A 26,664-nucleotide genomic window follows, 5' to 3' on the forward strand; every position below is an offset into this window, starting at 1 on the left:
GTTCCACCAGATTATAAACTGTGAGGGCAGGATTACTTCTGTTTTATTACCACTGTATACCCAACATCCAGCACCGTGGCCAGCTACCTCCCCTACTTCTCTGCTTCCCTTCGCAGCAAAATCCCTAGAAAGAATTATGTATATTCACTCTGACCGCAAATATCTGCTTGGCTCGGACACTCTAGTCCTTCTGGTCTCTGCTCATACCGTGATTCCCCGAAAATAAGACCGGATCTTATATTAATTTTTGCTCCAAAAGACGAATTAGGGTTTATGTTCAGGGGATGTCATCCTGAAAAACCGTGCTAGGGCTTATTTTCTGGTTAGGTCTTATTTACGGGGAAACATGGTAGGTCACCTTAAAGAGACCTTCCCAGACCAAATTCATATAAAATGCCAGCGCCCTCCCCTCTCTATCATAATTATACCTTACCTTTTTTCCTCTTGATATCACTCATTACCACCAGCCATATATATTATTTGCTCATTTTAGTCTCCCTCAACTAAATGTTAGCCCCACGAGAATAGGGATTTTGTTTTGCTCACTGCTGTTATCTCCAGTACCTAAAACAGTGCTTGGTTTTAGACGGCACTTGTAATTATCTGTTAAATGAATATATCTTGTACCATCACATTTCCTTTTGTGCTTACATAGTGGCAGCAAAAAGGAGAAAACTGGGTAAATTTTCTAACGTAAAGGTAATATAAAATCCATGTCGTACCTGTACTCGTATATAACTGCATGGGAAACATTGTAGTGCCCTTTATTTTATTATTAACTTTTGGCTTACCTTACATCCACAGTCCTTTCACAACTGTCCACCAGAAGCATAGACTTTCACCAGTGGAATCATTGTTTCTTTCTCAACTATCATGTTTTGAAAAATGTAACTAAGATAACTAAAGTTATATGTACTCTTCAATAGCACTCATTAAGACAACAAGTACTATTTACATCTATAGAAGCTCCATTTGAGAATTTCTAGGTTTTGGGCAATCATAGAACAAAAAGAAATGCTGCTGCGATATTTTATTCTAATTCTTGTGCATTGTCCTGATTATAAACCATAAATGCACAATCACTATCATACCAAAATTCTTGAATGATTAACTACCAGTGTTTTGCTTTTGTAGTGATATCATTGCATACTGGACATACTCAATGTTACTACTCCAAATCAATTTCTATATACAACATGGGAAAAGAAATTACTAGGGCAAATGGTATAAATATAGATCCTCATTTGGTCTTCAGATACAGAAAATGGCACTTGCCATCTTACTCCTTCTTTAATAGATAAATTAATATAAAACATTTACATACTTGTTCACAGGTTTCAAAACTCATTTGACTCACATAACAATGCTGTGTGGTAGGGAAGATAAGTTTTGTTCCCATTTAATAGATGAGGAAACAAAGCCATTATAAAACAATTACAACTGAATAGAGGCATACAAATATTAAAGAATCAGGGAAGATAAAGGGTTAATGGGGTAAGTGGAATCACTGGACTTGGTGATATATTTATGTATTTGTGGATGATGGCTTATAGTTAACTTATTAAAAAGAAACTCTCATAGGGTAACCCCTGGAGAGGGCAAATCACACTGTGTCCCCAACTAGCAGATCTTCCTAAATCCTATACACTAGAGTGCTTAATAGAATGTAGCCCCATAATTCCACTCATGTAGTAGCTCTCATTTACCAAGCAGAACAAACTGATTTTTACTTAATAAGCCAAATATGCATAAATTATTTTTAATCATGTACAATCTGGTCCTAAATTTAGATGCCACAGAAGAGTCATTACCCTTAATCAGGCCGGGGGAACAAGGAATAATGTAAGGTAACTGCAAAAATGCAGAATGGTGAAATTACTTCTCTAAATGAAAGAAATAACTTTATCTGTAAAATAATCTTATGTACAACAATTTTTTTCACAAGACATTCCCCCTGCTGTGAAGAAGGACAATTAAGTAAAATAAAGTTAGGCAAATGGTAAGTAATCTACCAGATAGCCACTAGAAGTGTTTCAGAATTCAGAAAAGGACCTGAGAATTCTAACTTACAAACCAGTCTCCTGCTATAACTATACTAGGGTTCTCTTTTGCCCAATTCCATTATTAGAAAAAAACAAAACAAAAAACAAACTACAAACTAGAGTCACCAAGTCCACAGCGAAAGTCATTACATTGCTAGTGGTTATTGCTAATTATCACATGGCAAAGAAATGAAATCTTAAAGTACAACTATTAACACTTCTAGATGGTCATTATCTTTTCTTCACTAAACAAAATGTATAAATGAATCTTTTAAAGGAGTAGCACATAACATTAGATTTTAGAAAACAAAATGGGCAAAGGCAAGCTTATGCTGGTACACAAACTCCGTGAGAGCTAATCCAAATGTGGATTTGTGGTAAAGCAGAGCAAAGTTCTTGGCTTCACAATTTTAAGTAAGAATATAGTAATTGAGCAGCCATGAAAATCAGCACACACTTTAGCTCTAGACCAAAACAAAAACAAACAAAACCCCCCTCAGACTTTAAAAACATCTTTGCACCTTTCTTATCCATTGTTTAATTTACATGAAATATAGTGGCAGTTCTCACATGGTAATTTGAAGCTTGTTGATAATACCATAGGTAAAACAATCATGCAGAGATATAAACTGACCACAAAAATGGGCCTATGGATATTCTCAACATACACGTGTGGTAGAAATCTTGGTTTATTTCTTCAGGCATATCTCAGGAGAGTGGGTGGGACAGAGAGAAGAAACTGGTCAATTGGTCCATGCTTTAAGAAAGGATCTCAAACGAAAAACCACAGAAAACAAGAAGTGATTATTTAAAGGAGGAAATCTGCAACAAGTAAAAAAAAAAAAAAAAAAAAAAAAAAAACATTTACTACATCACAGTGATTTGATTCTCAAGAATCTGATTTGCCTATTATTTTTCAGGAACACTGTTGTACAAAGTGAAATACACTTCTTAATGTGGGCAAATGTAGGTAAAGGTGGGCAAGAGCACCAGAAAAATTCTGATCAAATAAAATAAAATTATGGGGAACCAAAATATTATGCTGTAACATGGGGCTATAAGATCTATTTTAAATATATCCTGCCCTGTTCTCAATGGACTCAAGAAGATAAATTACATCACTGGGTAATTATGAACATTGATCCTCAAATTTTAATCTGGAAAATATATGCATCTATTAAATGGAAAATTCCTCTGCAAAATAGCACTTGCAACTTTTAAAAATCAGAAAATGACAAAGTGTCAATATTAACAAGACAATTTTTCACTGCAATATTTTCAAAAGGGCCTTTTTAGAAGATGGATAAGATGAATGGGTCTTACAAGGTTAAAAAAAAATGAATTTTCTCCACCCTGGGGGCGGCTTGGAAAAAAAGGAAGCACACGTTCATTACCACATCTTAACAACACACATTGCTTTGGCACTTATAGCTTTCATTTTATCCTCTCAACTCTGTGAGGTAGACATCGTTTCACAGAAGAGGACAAGCAATGTAATCTCCTCTTCCGTGAATCTTTATCCAGTCCTTCAGTTATTTGGCTCTAATTATAATTTACCTGTTACTAGTTACTGGTTATAATTATAATTTGCCTGTTGTACTGGTTACTTCCCCATAACCCCACCTTCTCCCTCTTAGGCGATCTTATGGGCACTTCATGGCAGGGAACTGATTCTTAATTGTCTTTGTACCCTAGCATGCCATGTGGCACATAGTAGGCACTTACAGTTGAATAAATTAAAAAAATTTGTCAAATGTCATTCAACAAGTAATGAGAGTGGGACTAAAATGCAGGGTTTCCTATTCTTCCTCCCTCTTCCTGCTACATCACGCTGCCTAAATTAAGCCTGGTCCAGCACTTCAAGGCCACAACACCAAACTAGAAATTGTCACAAAAAAGAGATCTGCTCTCCCCACTGTCCAAAAGTTTGAATGCCCTGCCTGAGACGAGTGGTCTCAAAATAAAATTATTTCATGGCTTCAAAACACTTGTCCAAGGAACAGTTTTGATTTGTAAATCAAAGAATTGAAGGCAAGATGGATTAAGCGGGAAGAGTTAAACCTCTGTTTGTTTAATTGGTTTGCTTACAACCATGGCTTTGAAAGAAAGGGCAACGCCACTCAAAACAGAAATAAATTTCGACAGTTACTCTGAGAGGGGATCCCAAGGCCTGAAAACTTGGAGATAAAGTAAAAGATGCTAAATTGGAAGAGGTCAGAAATTCTGGGACCTCTCCTTCGTCCTCCCTCACAACCTCCCTAATATCTCACTTGAAGCCTATCCCTCAGGATGTGATTGCGGTAATTTCTCACTGTCGTCCCTGCCCACCACTTACACTTCTTAGGGTGGTGATTATCGATAGTGGGTTTTGTGAAAGAAGTTAAATCCACAGTTGCGAAATGGCCCCAGTCACCAGCGTAAATGCGAACGGTCGAGGTCTAACACTCGTCATCAGCCCCCTCCCCCATGGGAAGCGACAGGGTTAGTACTTGGCCTCAGAAAGAACATCTCCTCCCGTTTCCTGTCCCAAGCAAAGAGCAACTGCTGGTCCAGTGAGACATTCTCAGGACTCGGGGAGGGCAACGCAAAAGTGGTGGCAGGAGAAGAACCCCTGTCCCTCCGCCCAGGGTTTAGGCTGGTTCGGGCGGCGGATGGCCACGGCTGTTCTCACCACCTTTTAAGTACCAGCGACCCCAGCCCTGAGGGGTGGGGGTGGTCACAGCTTACCTGTGAGCCCCCCTCCGCCTTCCTCCCCGTAGCCCCGACGCCGCTGCAGCACGAAGTAGTCGTTGGACCTTTCCATCAGCCACAGCTTCAGGGCATTTTTCAGGAGCACTTCCTCAGGCTTCAGCCACATCGCCAAGAACTTTGTGCCGCCTGCGAGCAGCGCCCCAGATGCCCTCCTCACTTCACCCTCCACCTGTCTTTTCCCCTCTACTTCTCCTGCCACCAAATCTTCCTCAGGCGGCAGCGGTTCAGGTTCAGGTTTTCCACACTTCCCCCAAAGCTCCCTTCTCTCCCACGTAGGCAAAGAGATTGCCAATTCCCTCCCACGGCGCTACCGCCCGACTGGAAAATAGTCCCGCTTCTTCACCTCCTGGGAATTGTAGTTTCCTGCCAGCATTTCTGTGCTCAAGGCACCTGAGTGTGGGACTACACTTCCCACAATCCACTGGAGTGAGAACTGGGAGGGGTGCTTTCAAAGTGGGTCCCGCCACCAATTAAGTGTATTTTGGCTATCTAAAGTTTAAAGAGGGATTTTATTTAAACAAGTGAGCCCCAGGTATAAAAGTTGCTTCTTCTCATTATTTTACAGCCAAGGGTGTTAAACTGTAGAAAACAAAGTTTCTGGAATTTTGGAGTAGCGAATGGCCCGTTCTGGGAAGCAACAGTAGCACCAACTAACATTTAATGAGCTCTTAGTACTCTGTACTAAAGCGATTTCGTGTACATTATCTAACGTGATCCTTACAGAAATCTTGAGAAGTAGATCTCCCCAATTTTGCACATAAATAAACGAAAGTGCAGACGGGTGAATTGACTTATCCAAGTTCACACAGTAAGTGGAGTCTGATACGATTTCTTGTCTAATTCAAGACCTTCCTTAGATTAAGCTCTTTCTTCCCTTACAAGAAGAATATAAAATCTCCAGAAGCCACACAGTTTTCTTCACGGTCTGAGCCCTTTCTTTCGCCAGCTACCCTCCCCCCCCCATCTGTTTACTTAATTACTGTAATCAGCCACAGAAAATGTCTGACTTTCCTTTTCAGGATCTAAACAATTTATGAGCAATTTTTTTTCTTTCTCAAGCTCTTTAAGAAAAAAAATCCCTTTCAGTGCAGCCTTCCCCTCTTTGTACCTTCCCAATGATACACAGCTGCTTACACGTCAAGGTGAATGAGGTCAGTGATTTGCATGACATTGCAGTGAGGAATTATTTGAGGGACGATTTTTATTTATTGCAATAACTAAACCCACCAAAATCAAAGACTGCACTACAGAGAAGTTAGGTGTATAAGAAGGCAGGAATAGGGAGGCAATGTACAATAAACAAGGGGCTCTTGGCAAGCTATGTTGAGAATGAAGCCTCAAGTCCATTTGGCTAAAAAAAGTGGTGGGGGGGACACACCCAAATGCCAAGTCATAGAGCCAAAGAACTCTCCCTTGGAGCAGTGTCTCTGGCTTAAACCTCAAGATGTGGACCAGGTCAAGGTAGGCAGATGTGCTAAAAGCAGAGAATTTTCTTGGGTGAGAAACGGGTCAATTTGCAATTGTCACAATTAGTCCCAAGGCAGCTTTCTGGAGAGGATGAGAAGAGGCAATCCATTTTTCAAGTGTAAGATAAGGGCTAATGATGACATCTCAAATTTCAAGTAAAAATTAAAATTGTTTTACAGGTTCAAAAAAAAAAAAAAAAAAGCCCAAGCTGCAATGTATCCCTGGGAAAAACCTTCCCAATTTGGATGTGTATTAAGGAAGATAATTTCTTTTCCTGGTGAAAGATCAGTAAATGTAGCAAACGTAGAGAGATGTGAGATGCCCTTTTTTTTTTTACCTTTCCTTCCCTTTTTAAAAATCCCCTTCCTCATCAAACCACATTGTTTTCCAATATCCTACAGGTTAGAGTTGTGCAAGGGCTATTCAGAACTGGATGGTTCCTCTGCCTCTTTATGGCAACTCCATCCAGATATGCCCACATGTTCCCTGTTATAGAACCAGACCCACTGCTGGCTCAGCAGGGGCATTTAGAGAGCTCCTGCTTTAGTAAACATTTCACTGATTATGTAAAGAAACTTTTTTTATTAGTTTCAGGTGTACAAAACAATGTAATAGACATTTACACCCCTCACAAAGTGATAACCCCTCCCCCAATCTACTACTCCTCTGACATTCTATATAGCTGTTACAATTCCATTGACTCTATTCCCTATGCTGTACTCCACATCCTGTGAAGAAGCATTTTTTGAAAGTAAATTGCTCCTGTGATATAAATTTTGGCTTGATCATAAACTGTATTTTAAGTCTTTGCTAATAAAAGTGTTTTTCTGAAAACGCCTTAAAAATAGATCATGTCACTATTCAATATTCAATTGTGCATGCTAAAATAAATTGGTTTTAGGAAAGGAGTAGAATTACAAACTGTTTTGGATATCATTGCTGGTACTATATTGTGTGTGTGTGTGTGTGTGTGTGTGTGTGTGTGTGTGTATGAGAGAGAGAGAGAGAGAGAGAGAGAGAGAGAGAGAGAGAGAGAGTCTTCATTAAGAAGCGTACACATTTTTACATCCTTACTTTACAGATGAAGAACATGAGGCTCAGAGAAGTTCAGTAACTTGCTTAAGGTCACATAGTTAAATAAATAGCACAGCTGGGATTTGAACCTAGATTTGTCTGACTACAAACCATGACACTATACTACCTATGCATATGATCTGTAAATACCTCAAATACATGTCCAAAGCCAGACTTATTTCCCCAATATTCCCTGTGCCCAGGGTTTTTCCTTCTACTAATTTCTCATAGTTTAGAGCACCACTGCTTACCAAGATGCTCAAGCTAAGAACTTTGGAATAATCTTAAACTTCTTAGTTTTACCACCTCCATTGTCACATATGCACACCCTTCTAATTCTTTTTCAAAAGCCCATCCCATTCTCCTATTACCACTTCGGATTAGCCCCTCACTTTCTGGCTATACTATTATGCTAGCTTCCCAACTCATCTTTCTGTTTCCAATTTTGTTTTCTGATATATCTCAGTCACATATTTATTGATACAATATTATACCATGCAGAGATGAATAATACCTCATGTATCCAGAGGTCAGTCTTTCAGCTGACCCAGGCTTGTAAATTATAGCCTCAAACAACTATGTAAAAAGATACTAGGAAACCCCAAATAGCAATTCCTAACACTGTGCCATGGAAAAGCTGAGGATGTCTCTCAAGATTTTACTGACTTCTTATTTGAAATGAATTTCACAAGCTTACTTGATGTTTTACAGTCTAAAGCAGGTTTAGAAGCAGTAAGAATCAAAACGGGAAGAGCACTGTTAGAGAAGAGCCTTTTAAGGCTTTTCTACTCAAAATGCAGACCATGGACCAGCAACGCCTGCATCACCCAAGAACTTGGTATAAATTCAGAATCTCAGACCCCATTCCACAGCTGCTGAATCAAAGAGTGTGCATTTTACCAAGGCCCCTAGGTAATATGTAGGCACATTAAAGTTTTAAACACACTAATTTAAATCAAATTAGGTATTTGAAAATCAATCAAATCAACAAATCGGAGGTGATTACTCATGTTTCCATTAAGAACACAGGCATCTTTTTAAAAATAAGCTCTGTTAATGAATTTTAGGTGACTGAATTGCTTTTCTAAGAAAAAATTATGCCAGGACATGCCAATTAAAATTTTCTAAGGCAGTGGTTGAGAACTGAGATATCAGAGAAGAAATTGCCACTATCCATGCTAAATCCTATTTATTTATATATACTACTTTCTAACCATTAAAATCTAGGTATGTCCACAAGTATCTCACATTCATGAGATTGTATGTTTCTGTAGAAAAAAAAGTTCAGAACTAGTGGGTACGGTTTTTCAAACTTTTCACTGAATTAGCTGTACGGTAGAGGACAATGAACATTTATCTTTGGAGGTCAAAGGGCCCACCATAACCATGAATTTCTTTTAAGTCTTACGTAAACCTAAATTTTACATTAGTATGTTTTAAAATATTTTTAAAATCCACTCCAGAAGAAGAGGTAAGGTAAATAACTCAAAATTTGTTATAGCCTACAGTGATAAAATTTCTCCAGATGTTATAGAACTTAATTAAAATATTTAGTAAATGAACAAAAACTAGATATGGGGGGACGAAGAAGGAATGTTCCTAGCATTCCAATTGTATCTTTAAATTTATTTTTAGTGATTTCCCTGGGAATCATGTATGAGGTCAGACAATTAAGTTCGAGAACTTGTTGCAACGATGTTGCTAACCTTCTTTTGCTATCTGAGGGATTATTCATTATGAATTTGTACCAACTGGACAAACAGTTAAGCAAGTTTACTATTTGGAAGTGCAGAAAAGGCTGCATGAAAAAAGTTAGACGACCTGAACTTTTTGCCAATAATTCATGGCTCTTGCATCACGACAATGCATCAGCTCACACGGCACTGTCTGTGAGGGAATTTGTAGCCAGTAAACAAATAACTGTATTGGAACACCCTCCCTACTCACCTGATCTGGCCCCCAGTGACTTCTTTCTTTACCCGAAGATAAAGGAAATATTGAAAGGAAGACATTTTGATGACATTCAGGACATCAAGGGTAATACGACGACAGCTCTGATGGCGACTCCAGAAAGAGTTCCAAAATTGCTTTGAAGGTTGGACTAGGCAGTGGTGTTGGCACATAGCTTCCCAAAGGGAGTACTTCGAAGGTGACCATAGTGATATTCAGCAATGAAGCATGTAACACTTTTTTCTAGAATGAGTTCGTGAACTTAATTGTCAGAACTCATATATTCCTATTTATGAGATAATACAACCTGACTTCTGCTAAACTTACAAATAAACCCTCAGAAAACTCCCCTTTCTTAAATTAGACACTCACGATACATACAAATATATCTACTGCCACTTAAAGGAATCTGCTTATATTTTGATTATACGAGAGTAATAAAGTCTGTTGCTGAAACTATCTTTTTTTATTGTCAAAGGATAATAGCTAGAAGAAAATTCACAAGTTACATGGAATTCCTCTCCTTTGTGTATACCCAAACGAATAGAAAACATACACAAAGACTTGTATGTAAATGTTAATAGCACCGTTATCCATAATGGCCCAAAAGTGAGAATGCACCAGTGTTCATTAACTGATGAATGGATAACCAAACATGGAATATCCATACCATGGGATATACGTATTACTCAGCAATGAAAAGGAATGAAGCACTGATGCACACGTCAACATGGAGGAACCTTGAAAGTACTATGCTAAGTGGAAGAAGCCAGTCACAAAAGACCACATATTGTATGATTCCATTTACATGAAATGTCCAGTATTGGCAAATCTATAGAGACAGAAAGCAGATTAGTGGTTGTCTGGGGCTGGGAATGGAAGCAGAAATTGACAGCAAATGGATCATGAGGGAACTCTTTGGGGTGATAAAATGTTCCAAAACTGGGTCATAGGGAAAGTTGCACAACTCTATGCATTTGCTCAACATCACAGAACCGTACATTTACAATGGCTGAATTTTTGGTATGTAAATTATACTTGAATACGGCTGTTAAAATTTAAAAAGATTATAAATTCCCTCCCAAAAGAACCCCATAAAACTTAAAATAATTAACTCTCTAAGACTATAGGCCTTGTTGTATAGCAGCAGACACTCATACACCTGGTACATTGCCAAATAAGACATATGTGTACCCTGGTTTGATAATCATGGTTCTGAGGCATTCCAAGCATCTGTTTATTCTTAACATATTTGATAAAAGAAGGAGATGTGCTTAACTCTTTAACAGCATCCCAACAATCACACCTCTAAAGAGAAGGCTGAAGGTAAATAAAACTTTAAAGTAATAAAATGGCCTTAAGTCTTAGGAGGGATAAAGATGGCCTGGCATCAAGGTCTTTTTTAACCTTATATTATCCGTGGTCAACCTTATTATTTACCTGACTGACATTTAAAAAATAATTCATGGTAGGCGCTTTTATATTACAATGGCAGCAGTTTCTATGTAATGAAATATATAAATGTATATCATACTAAAGTTTTAGTTTTTATTGATCAAATATATCAATTACCATTTATATGCAACCAATTTTTACTCCCAAATCCAAGCATATATTAAAAGTTAGTATATGATCACTAAACTTAACACCAGACACAAACTTTTATTGGAATATTTTATTTACATTTTATATTTAAATAGAATCAATACAAATTGGGATATATTTACAGCATTTCAAATCAGTGTACAAGATTGCAATGGTTTAATCCATTCTACATTTAGCAAACAAAAATACACATCTGTTGTGTCTTTACCTAAATTCTGCTGGAATTTGCACTGGAAACAAAACTCTAAAACCAAAGATAAGCCACACAGAATAAAAATAAAGTGCATTTTTAAATAGTTCTATTTAACTTTGGTGGATGAAGCTTCAAACTTTATATTAAGGCACCTGGAATTCTCCCTTGTCCCCCAATTCTTTTTCAAACACCAAGAAAATGCATTCACAAAATTTATAGCTACATGGACAGAATTTTAGTTTACCTAATGTAATTTTAGCACATTAAGGTAGAATGTAAACCCAATTTTCAAAGTCAACATTGTTTGGAAAACATTTTCTACAGACTGATTTCTTCAGGCTAACTCATACACAAAGATCAATTACCAATTTTGTGTGACTTATTTTCAAATAGTATAATTTATATACTCTGCTTTTGAAAATCACATAAGTAAAGTTTGAGAAATAGTTATACATAGTAAGGAAACTTGTCAAATCTGTGTCACTAATATACCAATCAATTCAGTCCAGTCCATATTCTCTGATGAACTATGCTTGACACTTACATGAAGTATATTTAGCCTAATTTTAAAAACAAGAAATAGTTAAAATGAATATTTTCCTTTAATCTTGTTCTATCAACTTAATGTAGCTTAAATAGACATTTCATGAAGTACTAACCTAAGTTCGCATTGCTTTTTACAATACAATTCCAGATCAATATAAGCACCTGGAGAAAAACCCTGACACATATAGCCCAAGCTAAAGTAGTAGTATTTTTAATTAAGATACTATCATAAAATAAAGTGATTATAGCTACTTCACATTTTAAAAGCAACAGGTTTTTATAAGAAAATTTTTATAAATGAAAAACATGACTACTTGAAGAGAGTTTTGAATGTTTAAAAATCTTGCTATCACTATTGAGAAGAAACTTGCCTATGAAAAACATGAGCTTGTGGGAAAAAATTAATAGGTTAAATATTTTAAGCCATTTAACTATAGCATAATATTAGTCATCTCAGCACTTTCAGTATCATTCTTATTTTATTACATTTATCCAGTTCATTACTAGTAAACTAGGCCCTGATTGGCAGTTCTGTTATTACTAAAGGTTCAAGTTTTCTATTGACACAGATTTTATGATTTAATTTCTCGAACAGCAGTCATTTGATCAGGAGTTTCATCTTCTTCAAAGGTTGGGTTGTCAACATGAGGAACAACATCCACTGCCACAGAACTTGCTTCATGGTTTACCAGCTGTAGATTCTCATCTTTAGAAACAAATAGCAATTTTAGGATGATATTACCTTTCTCTTCTTTCAAACAATATTCAACACTCAAGTCTAAGAAGCCTTTCTTATCCAATTCCACCATACTCTGATTATTACATTCATTCCCTCTTCCTTTAATAATTATATGATTTATGCCATGTCTTACATAAAGCACATATGGCATTATTATATTTACAATTGGTCTTTTTTTTAATTCACATGTGTGCTAACATCTTCCTAGATTATAGCCTCAAGAGCAAAAGTTACGCCTTCTGCTTCTTCTCTGTCCTAAACGCAAGTTCTTAAACCTAGCTTCACATTTCAATCATATGAGCACTATAAAAAATTACCTATGCTTTTTCAAGTGCATAGATAGATAGGCAGACAGATCAAAAAAACAAAAAAAACGAAAAACAGAAAGTTGGGGAGAGTGCCCCAAATGGAATACAAATGGTAATAAATGAACGTAATTATATAACGATTAAATGTATAACCATTTTGAAGAAAATAATTGTATATCTGAAATTTATGTAACTTTACTAACAACAGTCACCGAAAGAACGTGAAAAAAAATAATTAACTTAAGTAACTTTGGAAACAGTATTCTGACTACATCCTATAAGGCTAAAAACAAAAAGAACTGTACACTAGTTAGTGAAATTGTTTTTCACAAGGTTGTGAGTTAGCAATATTGAAATTATTTTATGTGTGTTCTAGGATTGAACAAATAAGTAACTGTATTGTAGATAATGAAAGCCAGGTTTCTCACTGTCAGTGAGAGGGAAATTATAAATAAAGAAAAGGGAAGGCTAGAATAAACTCTGTGTTGTTGGATTGGAATCAGATGTCGCAGTATGTGCTCACTGTTTTTCAGATAGATAGATAGATAGATAGATAGATAGATAGATAGATAGATAGATAGATAGATAATATAGATAGACAGATAGATAGATAGATTGATTGATTGATTGAATTATGTACCATGTTTCCCCAAAAATAAGACCTAGCCGGACAATCTGCTCTAATGCATCTTTTGGAGAAAAAATTAATATAAGACCAGGTCTTATTTTATTATAAGACTGGGTATCATATCATCATATCATATCATATCATATCATATCATATCATATCATATCATCATACTGAGTCTTATATTAATTTTTGCTCCAAAAGACGCATGAAAGCTGATTGTCCGGCTAGGTCGTATTTTCAGGGAAACACGGTATATAGATGTGTGTGTATATTTGTGTGAGTATATACACATATTTCTTACCTTTGTTCATTAAAAGGACTAACAGCAATGACACCCCAATAGCAATGAGCATACCTAGTGCCTAGATCTTGGTTTTGAAATACATAAAAGGCCCCTTGAAAAAATGACTGATTCAAGGGCTAGGGCAAGGGGAGTACAAGATTAACCTAGATTCTAGCCTAGAGGTCAGCAAACTATAGCTTGCAAGCCAAATCCATAGCTAATGGTGGTTTTCATACTTTTAAAAGGCTGTAAGACAAACAAAAAACGCAAGAGAGACTTATGGCCTTGAAAGCCTAAAATATTTACTACGTTGCCCTTTACAGAACAAGTTTGCCAATCCCTGGCCTAGAACATTTTGTGGTGCCAGAAAGTAAGGAAGTGCTAAAAAAAAAAAAAAAAAAAAAAAAGGAAGGAAAAGAAAAGAAAAGAAAAGAAAAATAAAGAAAAAAGATGGAGTGTGTTAAAAGAAAACAGAAACCAACTTGAGGGAGTTCTCAATGACCAAGTCAAGGACAATTTAAGCAATGAATAAATCATGAGAATAACATTATAGAATAAAAGAAATACCTATGAATCTATACTATTATAAATAAATAATTGAATAAATAAATGAAAAACGGATAGCTCTTCCTTAAAATAGAAACTTAATGTAGAAAGAAGGATGGAAATAAAAAAAAAAAATCACCATTGGCATACACTTCCATAGTAATTATTGCAATCAAGGGGCATCTATGATTGCTAAAATTAGTGAGTACAAGTATGATAAGAAATAGGATATTTGTATAGTCTCCAAGTGTCTATCTATATGATAATTGATAATTATAAGGGAAAAAAATAGTAACTTTGAAAGGAGAATCTTGGCAGATTCCAACTTAACGAATTGAGCAAAGTTAAAACCATCAGTAATAAGAAACGGACATCATGTGTCTCATTATATGATAAGAGGCAGAGAAGGGCATGACATAATTTCTGTGATATTCTTGCCCCATACAGAAAAGGACAAGGAATTTCACCATTGGGAAATGGCAGAGGAATTGAAATTGAGGGACATTCTACAAAATAACTGACTAGTAGTCTTCAAAAGTGTCAAGGTCATGAAAGACAAAGACTAAGGAATAGTCTTTAGTGTTTGAAACTAAGATTAGAAACTAAGAAGACATTACAATGAAATACAATGTGGACCTCTCAACAAATTGGTTACAGAAGGAACACACCCAAATATAATAAAGGCCATATATAACAAACGCTAATATCTCACTCAATGATGAAAAGCTGCAAGCTTTCCCCCTAAAATTAGGAATAAGACAAGGGTACTCACTCTCACCACTTCTATTCAACATAGTACTGGAAGTCACAGTCAAAGCGATTAGTCAAGTAAAAGAAGTAAGAGCCCTTAAAATCAGAAAGGAAGAAGCAAAACTGTCTCTGTATCCAGATGATATGACCTTATATAGAGAAAATGCTAAAGACTCCACCACAAGACTATTGCAGGATACAAAATCAACATGCAAAAATCAGTCGCATTTCTATATACTAACAATGAAATATCTAAAGCAAAATGAAGAAAATCCCATTTACAATAGCATCAAAAACAATAAAATACTATGAATAAATTTAACCAAGGTGAAAAACCTGTACAATGAAAACTGTAAGGCATTGATGAATGATACTGAAGAAGACACAAATAAATGGAAAGATCCCCTGTTCATGTATCAGATCAATTAATATTGCTAAAATGTCCATACTACCCAAAGCCATTATAGATTCAATGCAATCCCTATCAAAATTCCAATGACATTTTTCACAGAAATAGAAAAAATATCCTAAAATTTATATGGAATGATAAAAGACCCCAGATAGGCAAAGCAATCCTGAGAAAGAAGTGCAAAGTGGGAGGCATCATGTTTCCTGATTTCAAACTATACTACAAAGCTACAGTAATCTGGCATAGAAACAAACACATAGATCAATAAAACAGAACTGAGAGCCCAGACATAAACCCATGGACATGCAGTCAACTAATATTTGACAAGGGAGCCAAGTACTCAATGAGAAAAAGATAATATTTTTAATAAATTGTATTGGGTAAACTAGATATTCACATGAAGTAGAATGAAATTGGACCCTACCTAACACCATTCACAAAAATGAACTAAAAATGGATTAAGGATTTAAACACAGGAACTGAAACCATAAAACTCCTAGATGAAAACATAGTGAAAAAGCTCCTTGACATTGGTCCTACCAACAATGTGTTTGGTAAGCAACACCACCAGAAATAAAAAACTGGGACTATATCAAACGAAAAAGCTTCTGCACAGCAAAGAAACAATCAACAGAATGGAGAAGGAACTTACAGGATGGGAAAATTGTCTGCAAACCATGTATTAGATAAGGGGTTAACATCCAAAATATATAAGGAACTCACACAACTCAATAGCAAAAAAAACAAATAATCCATTAAAAAAAATGGTCAGAGGAACTGAATAGATATTTTTCCAAAGCACACGTACAAATGGCCAACAGTTACATGAAAAGACGCTCAACATCACCAATCATCAGGGAAATGCAAATCAAAATCAAAATGAGATATCTCTTCACACTTGTTAGGATAGCTATTATCAAACAGACAAGAGATAAGCATTGGCAAAAATGTAGAGAAAAGAAAATCTTAAGGCCCTATTGGTAGGAATGTAAATTGGTGTAGTCGCTATGGAAAACAGTATGGAGGTTCCTCAAAATATTAAAAACAGAACTACCACATGATCCAGCAATTCCATTTCTGGGTATATATCTGAAGGAAATGAAATCACTATCTCAAAGCGATATCTGCATCTCCATGTTCACCGCAGCATTATTCATTATAGCCAAGACATGGAAACAACCTGTGTCCACTGATGGATGAATGGATAAAAAAAAATGTGATTATATACAGAGGGTGCCAAAAAAATGTATCCATATTTTAAGAAAGGAAAAAACTGTATTAAAATTGTAATACTCAATGTATATTGATAACAAAAGATGAATACAAGTCATGTGTATACATTTTTTGGCACCCCTGGAATACAGAATATTGTTCAGCTATGAGAAACAAGGAAATCCTGCTTTTTACAACAACATGGGTGGAACTTGAGGACATTCTGCTAAGTGAAATAACTCAGAGAAAGACAAATATTATATAATCTCACTTATATGTCGAATCTTAAAAATAAAAAGCTGAACTCATAGAAACGGAGAGTATGATGATGATTGCTAGGGGCTGGAGGGTAGGGGAAATGGGGAGATGTTGGTCAAAGGGTACAAGCTTCATGTTAACAAGATAAATAAGGGCCGGCCCAGTGGCTCAGGCGGTTGGAGCTCCGTGCCCCTAACTCTGATAGCTGCTGGTTCAATTCCCACATGGGCCAGTGGGCTCTCAACCACAAGGTTGCTGGTTCAACTCCTCGAGTCCCGCAAGGGATGGTGGGCTGCGCCCCCTGCAACTAGCAACGACAACTGGACCTGGAGCTGAGCTGCGCCCTCCACAACTAAGACTGAAAGGACAACAACTTGAAGCTGAACGGCACCCTCCACAACTAAGATTGAAAGGACAACTTGACTTGGAAAAAAGTCCTGGAAGTACACACTGTTCCCCAATAAAGTCCTGTTCCCCTTCCCCAATAATAAAAAAAAAAAAAAAGTATAAACTATCGAACAAAATATGGAAATACATTTAAAAAAAACGATAAATAAGTTCTGGGGATCTAATGTACTACATGGTGACTACAGTTAATACTGTATTATGTACTTGAAAGTAGCTAAGAGAGTAGATCTTAAATGTTTTCATCACACACAAAGTTTTTATAACTATGTGAGATGATTATTTTTTTAACTAACAGTAGTGTGGTAATCATTTTGCAATATATATGTGTATCAAATCATCATGTTGTACACCTTAAACTTATACAATGTTGCATGTCAAGTATGTATACCTCAATAAACCTGGCAGGGGCGGGGAAGGAAATGCAACGTGGGATCCTGGGATAGAAAAAAGACATTAGTAGGTTAATTGGTGAAACGTGAGTAACATCTGTAGTTTAGTTGATATTTTATCAGTTAATTTCCTGGTTTTGATCACTGTATATGTTTATATAAGATGTTAACATTTTGAAAAGTTGGGTGATGGGTATATGGTCATTCTTTGTATTATTTTTGAAACTTTTTTTTGAGTCAGCCTGAAATTACTTGAAATTAAAATTAATAAAATTAAAAAAAAACTGGTCTTGGTCCCACCCCTTATGGATTCTGATTTAACTATTATGGAGTACAGCCCAGGCATTGCTAATGTTTAAAGTTTTTTTGAGTGATTCTAATGTGCAGCCAGGGTTATGAACTAAGGGCCTTATTCAGTGGTTCTCAAAGTGTGGTCCCTGGACCAGTAGCATCATTATCACCTGGGAATATTTTAGAAATGAAAATTCTCAGGCCCCACCCCAGATCTACTGAGTGAGAAATTGGTAGCTCCTCTATTTTAACAAGCCCTCCAGGTGATCTGATGGGTGCTTAGGTTTGAAAACCACTGCTCCAATAGAACTTAGCACAATGATAAGACACACAGACATGAACTAATCAATTATATGTTTACAGAGTTATTTAAATCAACTATCACCATAAAAATCAATGGTTAATAGGTAAGTTTCCCAAACTAGTAATACATAATCACAGATAAATCTATTCTAGGTGGTCATTTACACTTATTTGAGTATCTATTATGTGGTAGGCTGTGCTAGGTGCTGGATATACAATAATAAATAATAGGATATTGTCCCTACCCAAAGGAACTTTTAAAAGTTTTAATATAATTGAGTATAATAAGTACAATGATAGAAGTTCTATGGAAGAAGACAGTAGGGCCACACATGTGAGTCAAGGGAGGCTTCTCAAAGGGGGGTTAGTTTTAAAAGAGGAATAGGAGTTAAAGTGAGTTTCCCCGATTTCTTGGTGGAGAAAGAGCGGAAGGAATGGAATGGGTAGAGAGGAGATAGGGGCTCAAACTATGACTGTAAAATTAAGGTGGGAAATTAGGGGATGGATTAGAGAAAAAGGATGTTGAATCAACTGGAAGCAGGAGAGGGAAGAATCAAGGATCTCCTTAGTTTCTGGTTTGAGGAACCTGGGTGGGTGTTACTATCATTCATGCAGATAAATAATACAGGAAGAGGGACATGGATCATCATTTCACTTACTTCTCAAATTCTCTACAAAAACTTCTACTTACCATCGTCCTCCATAAGAACAGAGCACAAAAAGTAGGTTGGAACTTTATTTAAACAAGCCTAGCAATAAACTACATTATCTTGTACACTCTCCTTTATCTTCTCTGAATTCTATTACCATACAGTTACGGGAACAAAATCTCATCTGGGGCAAATAGACAATGAGTCTCTATTATAGGTAGACTAATCCAGAGATTATTAAGGTTCTTATGACGACTTTATACTCTAGGATATGTCTGAAGATTAGATTACACGCAACACAAGGTTTGCATTTGCATGACAGTATTTCTCATGACATCTTCAGAAATGGTATTTATGGCACTGATAGGCCTACAGAGGACAAAGGTTTATGTTACAGGAAGCTGACATTTGACATTTCATAAGTCATGTTGACATTTAGTTTTTTTCCTATTTGTATGCCAGAATTAGGTTATCTCAAAATGAGGATTGAGAAAAAATGTTCACACCATCAAAAACCAGGAAAATGGTGGAAGTCAAAGAAAGGGAAAATAATTTGTTACAGGGGTTTTCTCTTTCTAAGGAAAAAAGTAACATAATTCCCTAAAATTTATTTACTGCTATGACATGACTATGTTGCAATACTGATTTAAATGAATTTGAAAATAATATATAGTATCCACACAGGATACGTTCCAAGACTCCCAGAGATGCCTGAAACTGTGGATAGTACCGAACCCTATATATACGATGGTGTTTTATTCCCCTTATACATACGTACCTATGATAATTTGTAAATTAGGTACAGTAAGAGGTTAACAATAATAACTAAGAAAGAAATAGAACAATTATAACAATATACTGTAAAAGTCATGTGAATATGTTCTCTCAAAATATCTTATTGTACTGTACTTACCCTTCTTGTCATGATGTGAGACGATACAATGCCTATGTGGTCAGATGAAGTCAGGTGAATGACATAGGTATTGTCATATAGCATTAGGCTACTATAAGGGTTACCTTAACACAAGCACTGTGATGCCACGATAGTTGATCTGACAACCAAGGTGGCTACTGAGTGACTAATGGGTGGGGAGCATATACAGCACGAGCTTTCATCCTGCTACTTAGAATGGCGCACAGTTTAAAACTTATGAACCATTTATTTCTGGAATTTTCCGTTTAATATTTTCAGACTGTGGTTGACTGTGGCAACTGAAACCATGGGAAGCAAAATGGAGGATAAGGGGGCACTACCGTATTCAATTTTAATTTCCGAGGTTTGTTCATTTCATGGTAAGTAATCAACAGATGGCAGCATACAGCACTCTTAGTTTTGATCTGTGCAAAAGATGGGTTCCTGAGAAGTTGTGTATAAATCAAGCTTTTGTAAACTGAATTATATCTTATCATTTCAGAACTCCTTTATCTTAACTTCTGATTGATCTGCAATAAACAACAGCTTCAAAAGTTTAAAGTTTCTCCTTGGCCTTTGTATATTAATAAGCCAACACTTAAATGCATCAGAGGGAAACTTTCCAATAAATCTTTTTCTTCGGTGAATAATACCCACTCCTGATGCATTTTATCTGGTTCAGGTACATTTGAATATGCGTATATTAACATAAGGTAGGGGTGCATCCTGCAGTGCATTGTTGTTTATAGAAAAAAATCTGAAATGTGTTAATGGATGAATGGAACAAATGCTAAGAAGCAGGACTATGACCCACAATGGATCCTTTGTGGGGCACTTGCCCCTCAGCATAGTGCTTACTTGCTGACTGTACATGTTCCTCCAAAGGTGGTTCATCTGTTCCCTGAACTGAAGCATATCCGGATGATGCAGTCTCACTGCGATCATCCTCTTCATGAGGAGAGGCACTGCTGGATGTGTCATTGGACACAGGGACTTGTAAAGACACCGATCCATCTTCAACACCCACCTTTGGAAAGCATTTGAACAAATTAAAAGACTGTCAGAGTACACACTTTTCCTTGCTATATCACTACAAAGTTTCTTCCTAGGTGACTCATTACAGCAATGCTTTTAGCCTTGTAAACCTATAATCCCTTTTGACAATCACAAAAATCTCTTTCTGGTCCCTGCCAGAGCAGTTGGAGTAACTGGGTCCACCAAAGGGGCAAAAGACGTTACAAGCAGATTGTCACCACATCTGACATGTTCATCTGGGAGGTCCCAGCACTTCATAATATAATGCCTGGTCCAAGGTAGGCAATCAAAAAAAAAAATATCATGTTATTCCCCAGGGGAATTGAGAATCACTGTCTTCTATGTATCTCCTCAAATCGCGAAGATTTTGTTGAGCTTGACTTTCTGTTGTGTGTATTATGAAAAAGGTAGTTTTTTTTCATTTACCAAATATAATTATAATTTAATATTTATTGTACTTTCTGAAATAATACATTCTCCTAAGTTTGGTTGCTATGCAATAGTAAGAGAATAAAAAACAGAATAGGGTATCAGAAACCAGTTGGTATTTTAAATGGTTATTACTTCAAAATCTGACCAAAAAACAAGTACATTTGAGGAAAAGGAGGAAGAAGGAAAATGGAGGTGCTCCAACATGGCACCTCACTGTTACTATGATATAAACAGGTCAAACTTTTGCTACAAACTCTAAATCTGGCACATTACATAGCTAAAAAATAAGGATGTTAGTTTCCCAAAGGCCCAAGTACATAAATAACACATAGCTTGAGTTCCTTCACATAAATAGTTTAGCAATGTTTACCTCAATTCCCAAAGCTTTGAGTATGTCACATTTGCACATGGGGCAAGTCCTATGTTCTAGCAGCCATGGGTCAACACATGTCTTATGGAAAATATGGCTAATGAAGGAAGAAAACAACACATACTTTAGTTATCAGTTATGAAATAGCAACATTTTGTCTAATATACTACTTGTTACCCTGTAATTTTACGTAGTCTTTTAACAGATGCTTTTCCCCCCTTTTAAACATATTATTACAGCATAAAGGCTAAGAAGGAGACACGCAAGCAAAATTTTGAAATTTCATAATGTGGTATTTTTAAATATAAAAGCCCTATTACTCTAGCTTCAAAAGATATAGTTTTAGTACTCATTACTTGAAAAATGGCCAAGATGCTACCTGACCTAAGACTTTGCTCAGTATTTCAGATCTTAATTATCTTGTCATTCCCTACTGAGCACAATATCGTGGTGATACTTTAGGCAATGTGATACATTCCAAGAGCACGACTATTTAATAGCTGAAAGAAAGACTATTATGAACAACTTTCCGGAGAGGGATAATAAAAAAAAAACAAAAGAATGAAGACTTTCAAATAAGTGCTAATAACTTGATTTTGTTTTTTCCTTAATAGGATTGTTAGAATAAATTTTAATTAAATAATCCAGTATATATATGTAAAATTGTTGTGCTGGCTAGGTTCTAAGTTTCATATGGAACTAGTTTCCAAATTGTACCAGATTTTGAAAACTTTATGTAATTAGCCTTATACCAATTCAATGATATTAAAAAATTAAAGCATTCTCTTATATTTAAATGAAAATAACTTAAAAATAAATACTTTATTCACATCAATTTGGAAACATTCAAAATAGTTTCCCCCCATTACAATCATTTTTGTAAATCAGCAATTCTTATTGATCATATATACGAAAATCAAACTTACTTGCAGGTTAAGATGCGCACCAAATCATTTGGTTTATACAGTTCAATACACACAGCACAACTATCTCCATCAGGGCCAATTTCCTATGAGCAAATAGTTATTGTTACACTGATGGATAAGAAAAAGTACATTAAGCTACAGAGAAAGATCAGAATATACATGTACTTAAATTGCATAAATTCCTATAGAAGGAGGGATGTCATATCACTAAATGACTATGTTTCAATAACAATTTAAAATTATTTAGAGTTAACTGGAATCTGAAAAAAAAAAGTCAAACTTATGCAAACAGAGACCAGAAAAGTGGTTGCCAGAGGTGAGGGTTGGAGAAAATAGGGAGAAGTTGGTATAAGAGTAAAAAGTTTCAGCTACAAGATGAATAGGGTCTGAGGATCTACTGTAAAACATGGTGACTATAGTTGATAACACTGTATTATATAAATTGAAATTTTAAATAAAATTATTTAGACTTAAAAAGTTAAAAGAATAAAGTCAACCAAAAGGGGAACAGGACAAAGGAAACATGGAATATTGATTTAAACTGTTTCTCAATTTACAAAATGTCATTTGTATAAATTCTATAGCTATGTTTTTCCATTTAAAGAAAATCAAGATATAATTCACATACAGTACAATTCACTCTTTTTAGTATATAGTTTTGCAAGTTTGGACAAACATTTTAAGTTCCTATAGTTTTGGCTTTTCCAGAATGTCATATAAATGGAATCATACATTACCTAACCTTTGAATCTGGCTTCTTTCACTTAACATAATACATTTGAGATTCATCCATGTTGTTGGGTGTATCGGCAGAGTCCCCCCTTTATATTGCTAAATAGTTTTCCATGATATGGATATACCACCATTGTTTATCCATTCACCAGTTGAAAGGCATTTGGGTTCTTTCCAGTTTTCAGTAATTATGAATAAAGCTGAACAATTATGTACAGGTTTTTATGTGAACATATTTTTTTTCCCCTCTAGGGTAACTATCTAGTATTGAGATTGCTGGGTTCTTTGGAAAGTGTATGTTTGACTTCATAAAGAACTGCCTGTGTTCCAGATTGAATATATATTGTATTCTTAGCAGGGAATGCATGAGAATTCCAGGTAGTCCACATCTTGGCCAGCTCTTGGTATTGTCAGTTGTATTATTTTTAGCCATTCTCATTCTCTGGTATAGTCCAAATCATGAAAGTGCTGTGGTATCTCATGTGTTTTTTATTTGCATTTCCCTAATGACTAATGATGATGAGTATTGTTTTATGTGCTTTTTTGCCATCCATATATATTCTTCAGTAAAATGTCCAGTTTTTCCCAGTTTTTTCACTAGATTGTTTTCTTACTGTTGACTTTTGATTGTTCTTTATGTATTCTGTGTACAGCTCTTTATCAGATATGGGATTTGGAAATATTTTCTCCCGTTCTGTCACTTGTCTTTTCAGTCTCTTAATAGTGTCTTTCAAAGAGCAAAAATTCTTAATTTTCACAAAGTTAAATTTCTCATTATTTTCTTTAATGGACATGTTTTTGGTGGCACATCTAAGTAATCTTTGCCTAACCCAAGTTATGAAGATATTTTTCTCCAAAGTTTTCTTCTAAAATTGTTTTTAATTCTATGTTTTATATTTAAGTCTGTGATCCATTTCGAATTAATGTTTACAAAGAATATAAAGTATGGATTAAGGTTCATTTTTTTGCATATGGACAGCCAATCATTGCACATGAAGAGCCAACAACTGGCTATCCTTTTTTCAATGAATTGCCTTTGTTCCTTTGACAAAAATCAATTGACCACATATGTCTATCTCTGGACTCTCTCTTCTGTTCCATTGATTTAAAGGTCTATCCTTTCTCAATACCGTAATATTTTGACTACGGTAGCTTTAAAACAACCCTGGAAATCAGGTAATGTGAGTCATCTAAATTTGTTCTTTATCAGAATTGTTTCGGTTATTCTAATTCTTTTGCTTTTCCTTATAAACTTAGAATCAACTTTTCAATTTCTACAAAAGCTCCAACTAGGATTTTGATTGAAACTGCATCAAATCTATAGATCAGTTTTGGAGCAATTGACATTTTGACAATACTGAGTCTTCTGAACCATGCACATGGTATATCTCTCCACTTATTTAGGTCTTCTTTGATTTCTCTCTTTCTTTGGTGTTTTGCAGTTTTCAGTACATAGATCTTGTACATATTTTGTAAGATTTATACCTATGCATTTAATAGTTTTAGTGCTATTATAAATGGCATTTTTTATTTCAATACATTCTATAGACATTTTTTGATATGTGTTTTACACATTGATGGTAGTTTTCAACTGTCCTAAATCTGAACATCGATGTTCAAGTAAAGTCATACTGCAGTGTACTGTATTAGTTTCCTGTTGTTGCTGTAACAAATTACCATTACTTGGTAGTTTAAAATAATACAATTTATTCTCTTCTTGTCCTGCAAATCAGAATTCTAAAAATCAAGGTGTTGGCAGTGCTGGGCTCCTTCTGAAGGCTTCAGGGGAGAATCCCTTTCTTTACCTTTTCCAGCTTCTAGAGACTGTCTGCATTCCTTGTCTCATGGCCCCTTTCTTGCATCACTCTAACCTGTTGCTTCCATTGTCACATCTCCTACTGTCAAATCTCCCTATTCCGCCCACTTATAAGGACATTGTGATTACATTTAGGACCCATCTGGATAACCCTGAATAATCTCCCCATCTCAGAATCCTGAATTTAATCATACCTCTAAAGTCCTTTTTGCCATATAAGGTAATATTCACAGGTTCCAGGAATTAGGACCTAGATATCTTTGGGGGCCATTATTCAGTCTACTTCCAGCATCAAATAAATTTTAAAAAGTCAATAAGGTTTATAAATGGCAATGAGAATACTACTTGGAAAAAATATCCAGCTTTCACAATGGCTTGCTAAGCACTGCTTTAGAACAAAAAGCCTTTTCAAGTCATAAATGTACCTTGTCTCCTTGTTTCAGTGTGCGTAGTTGAAGCCTTCCAATAGCTTTTTTAGCATCAGCCTTTAATTGTCTCTGTAATAAAAAAACAAACAAACAAAAAAACAGGTATCAGAAAAATGTGTTTTTAAAAAAATAATGAAAAAGGTAGAAGATTAATAAATATTTATTAGGTTAAATGAATTTTAAAAGATGAGATTCAATTAACGATAATACCCCATTTATCTGATATCAGGGAGGATTTTTCAAATTACCGAAATTTTTCACTTATATTTCCCTACCTTCTTAAATAGTATCTTTTGGCTACAGTGGTAAAGCTACATGTCCCTGTTACAAATGAATTCAGATGCTATGAATTGTCAAAGCAATTTTCCTGTTTTCAAGCTCAGAGAACCTTAAAGGATATCTTTCCCTTTTTTTTTTTTTTTTTTTTTTTGAACTGTTTTTTGCTTGGTAGAAAATGCACAGGATTTGGATTCATTTGGACCTAGATTCAAAATGTGACTTTGTCACTTGCTAAATTAATAATCTTGGATAAATCATTTACTTCTTTGAGTTTGTTTACTCATCTATAAAATGAGGATTAATACCAACTCTGACAGTGTTATTTGGTATTGGGGGGGAAAATGCTGTTTATAACCACTATCACCTTAATGAGGAGGGTAGATTCTGCAAGTGGTAGGACTGTTTTTTTTTCCCCACTGAGCATATACCTAGATGAGTCTGGACACGCAAAGGCAAGCCCCAGGCTCACTTAGGGAATAAGGACTAAAATATTATACATAATTGAATCAGAAGGGTATAGGGGGAAATTTAAGAGGTGAGGGAAAGATAAGAACTATAGTAATCAATGAGAGACTGTCCTTCTTTGTGGGGTGAACTGGACAAAGGAAAAAAATCCCAGATGGTAGGTGATATTCGGTGTTAATTTGAAGTTATTTGTAATGCCACAAAAAGTTCTTCTGTCCCTTTCATTAAAATCTAGCACATACTGAAATACTTCAAGTGAATATAATTTATGTGTAAACTGAGGAAGAGGGTAGATTTTACACCTGGATGGATGCTGTGTGGAATAGAGAGATAAAGCATGTGCAACATGCCAAGATAATAAGCAGTCTTCTTATTTTGAACTGCAAAATGAAAAGAAAAAGAAAAAACTTGGTAGAAATTCAGTAAAAATTAGGCACTCTGAACCAGAGGTCACTGTGAGAAT

General features: G+C 35.6%; 2 protein-coding genes across 4 annotated transcripts in view; both read right to left on the reverse strand.

Annotated features, from left to right (window-relative positions):
• The window catches only part of TBC1D8B (TBC1 domain family member 8B), a 62,702-nt gene extending 57,625 nt beyond the window's left edge, over positions 1-5,077 (reverse strand). The window contains exon 1 of one of the 2 annotated variants that reach the window (XM_033117180.1): positions 4,770-5,077. In XM_033117180.1, coding sequence (XP_032973071.1) covers positions 4,770-4,899 — 130 coding nt within the window. In that variant the 5' untranslated portion in view covers positions 4,900-5,077. The remainder of the gene's footprint in view (positions 1-4,769) is intronic. The other variant, XM_033117191.1, reaches the window with a different exon arrangement.
• Positions 5,078-10,921: 5,844 nt separating this feature from the next.
• RNF128 (ring finger protein 128) overlaps positions 10,922-26,664 on the reverse strand; it is a 112,826-nt gene continuing 97,083 nt past the window's right edge. For both annotated transcript variants that reach the window (XM_033118632.1, XM_033118622.1), the window contains exons 3-7: positions 25,455-25,526; positions 22,482-22,564; positions 21,556-21,652; positions 20,577-20,745; positions 10,922-12,334 (exon numbers count right to left, since the gene is read on the reverse strand). In XM_033118632.1, coding sequence (XP_032974523.1) covers positions 12,201-12,334; positions 20,577-20,745; positions 21,556-21,652; positions 22,482-22,564; positions 25,455-25,526 — 555 coding nt within the window. In that variant the 3' untranslated portion in view covers positions 10,922-12,200. The remainder of the gene's footprint in view (positions 12,335-20,576; positions 20,746-21,555; positions 21,653-22,481; positions 22,565-25,454; positions 25,527-26,664) is intronic.

This window comes from Rhinolophus ferrumequinum, chromosome X (genome assembly GCF_004115265.2).
Source record: "Rhinolophus ferrumequinum isolate MPI-CBG mRhiFer1 chromosome X, mRhiFer1_v1.p, whole genome shotgun sequence".
Classification (NCBI taxonomy): domain Eukaryota; kingdom Metazoa; phylum Chordata; class Mammalia; order Chiroptera; family Rhinolophidae; genus Rhinolophus; species Rhinolophus ferrumequinum.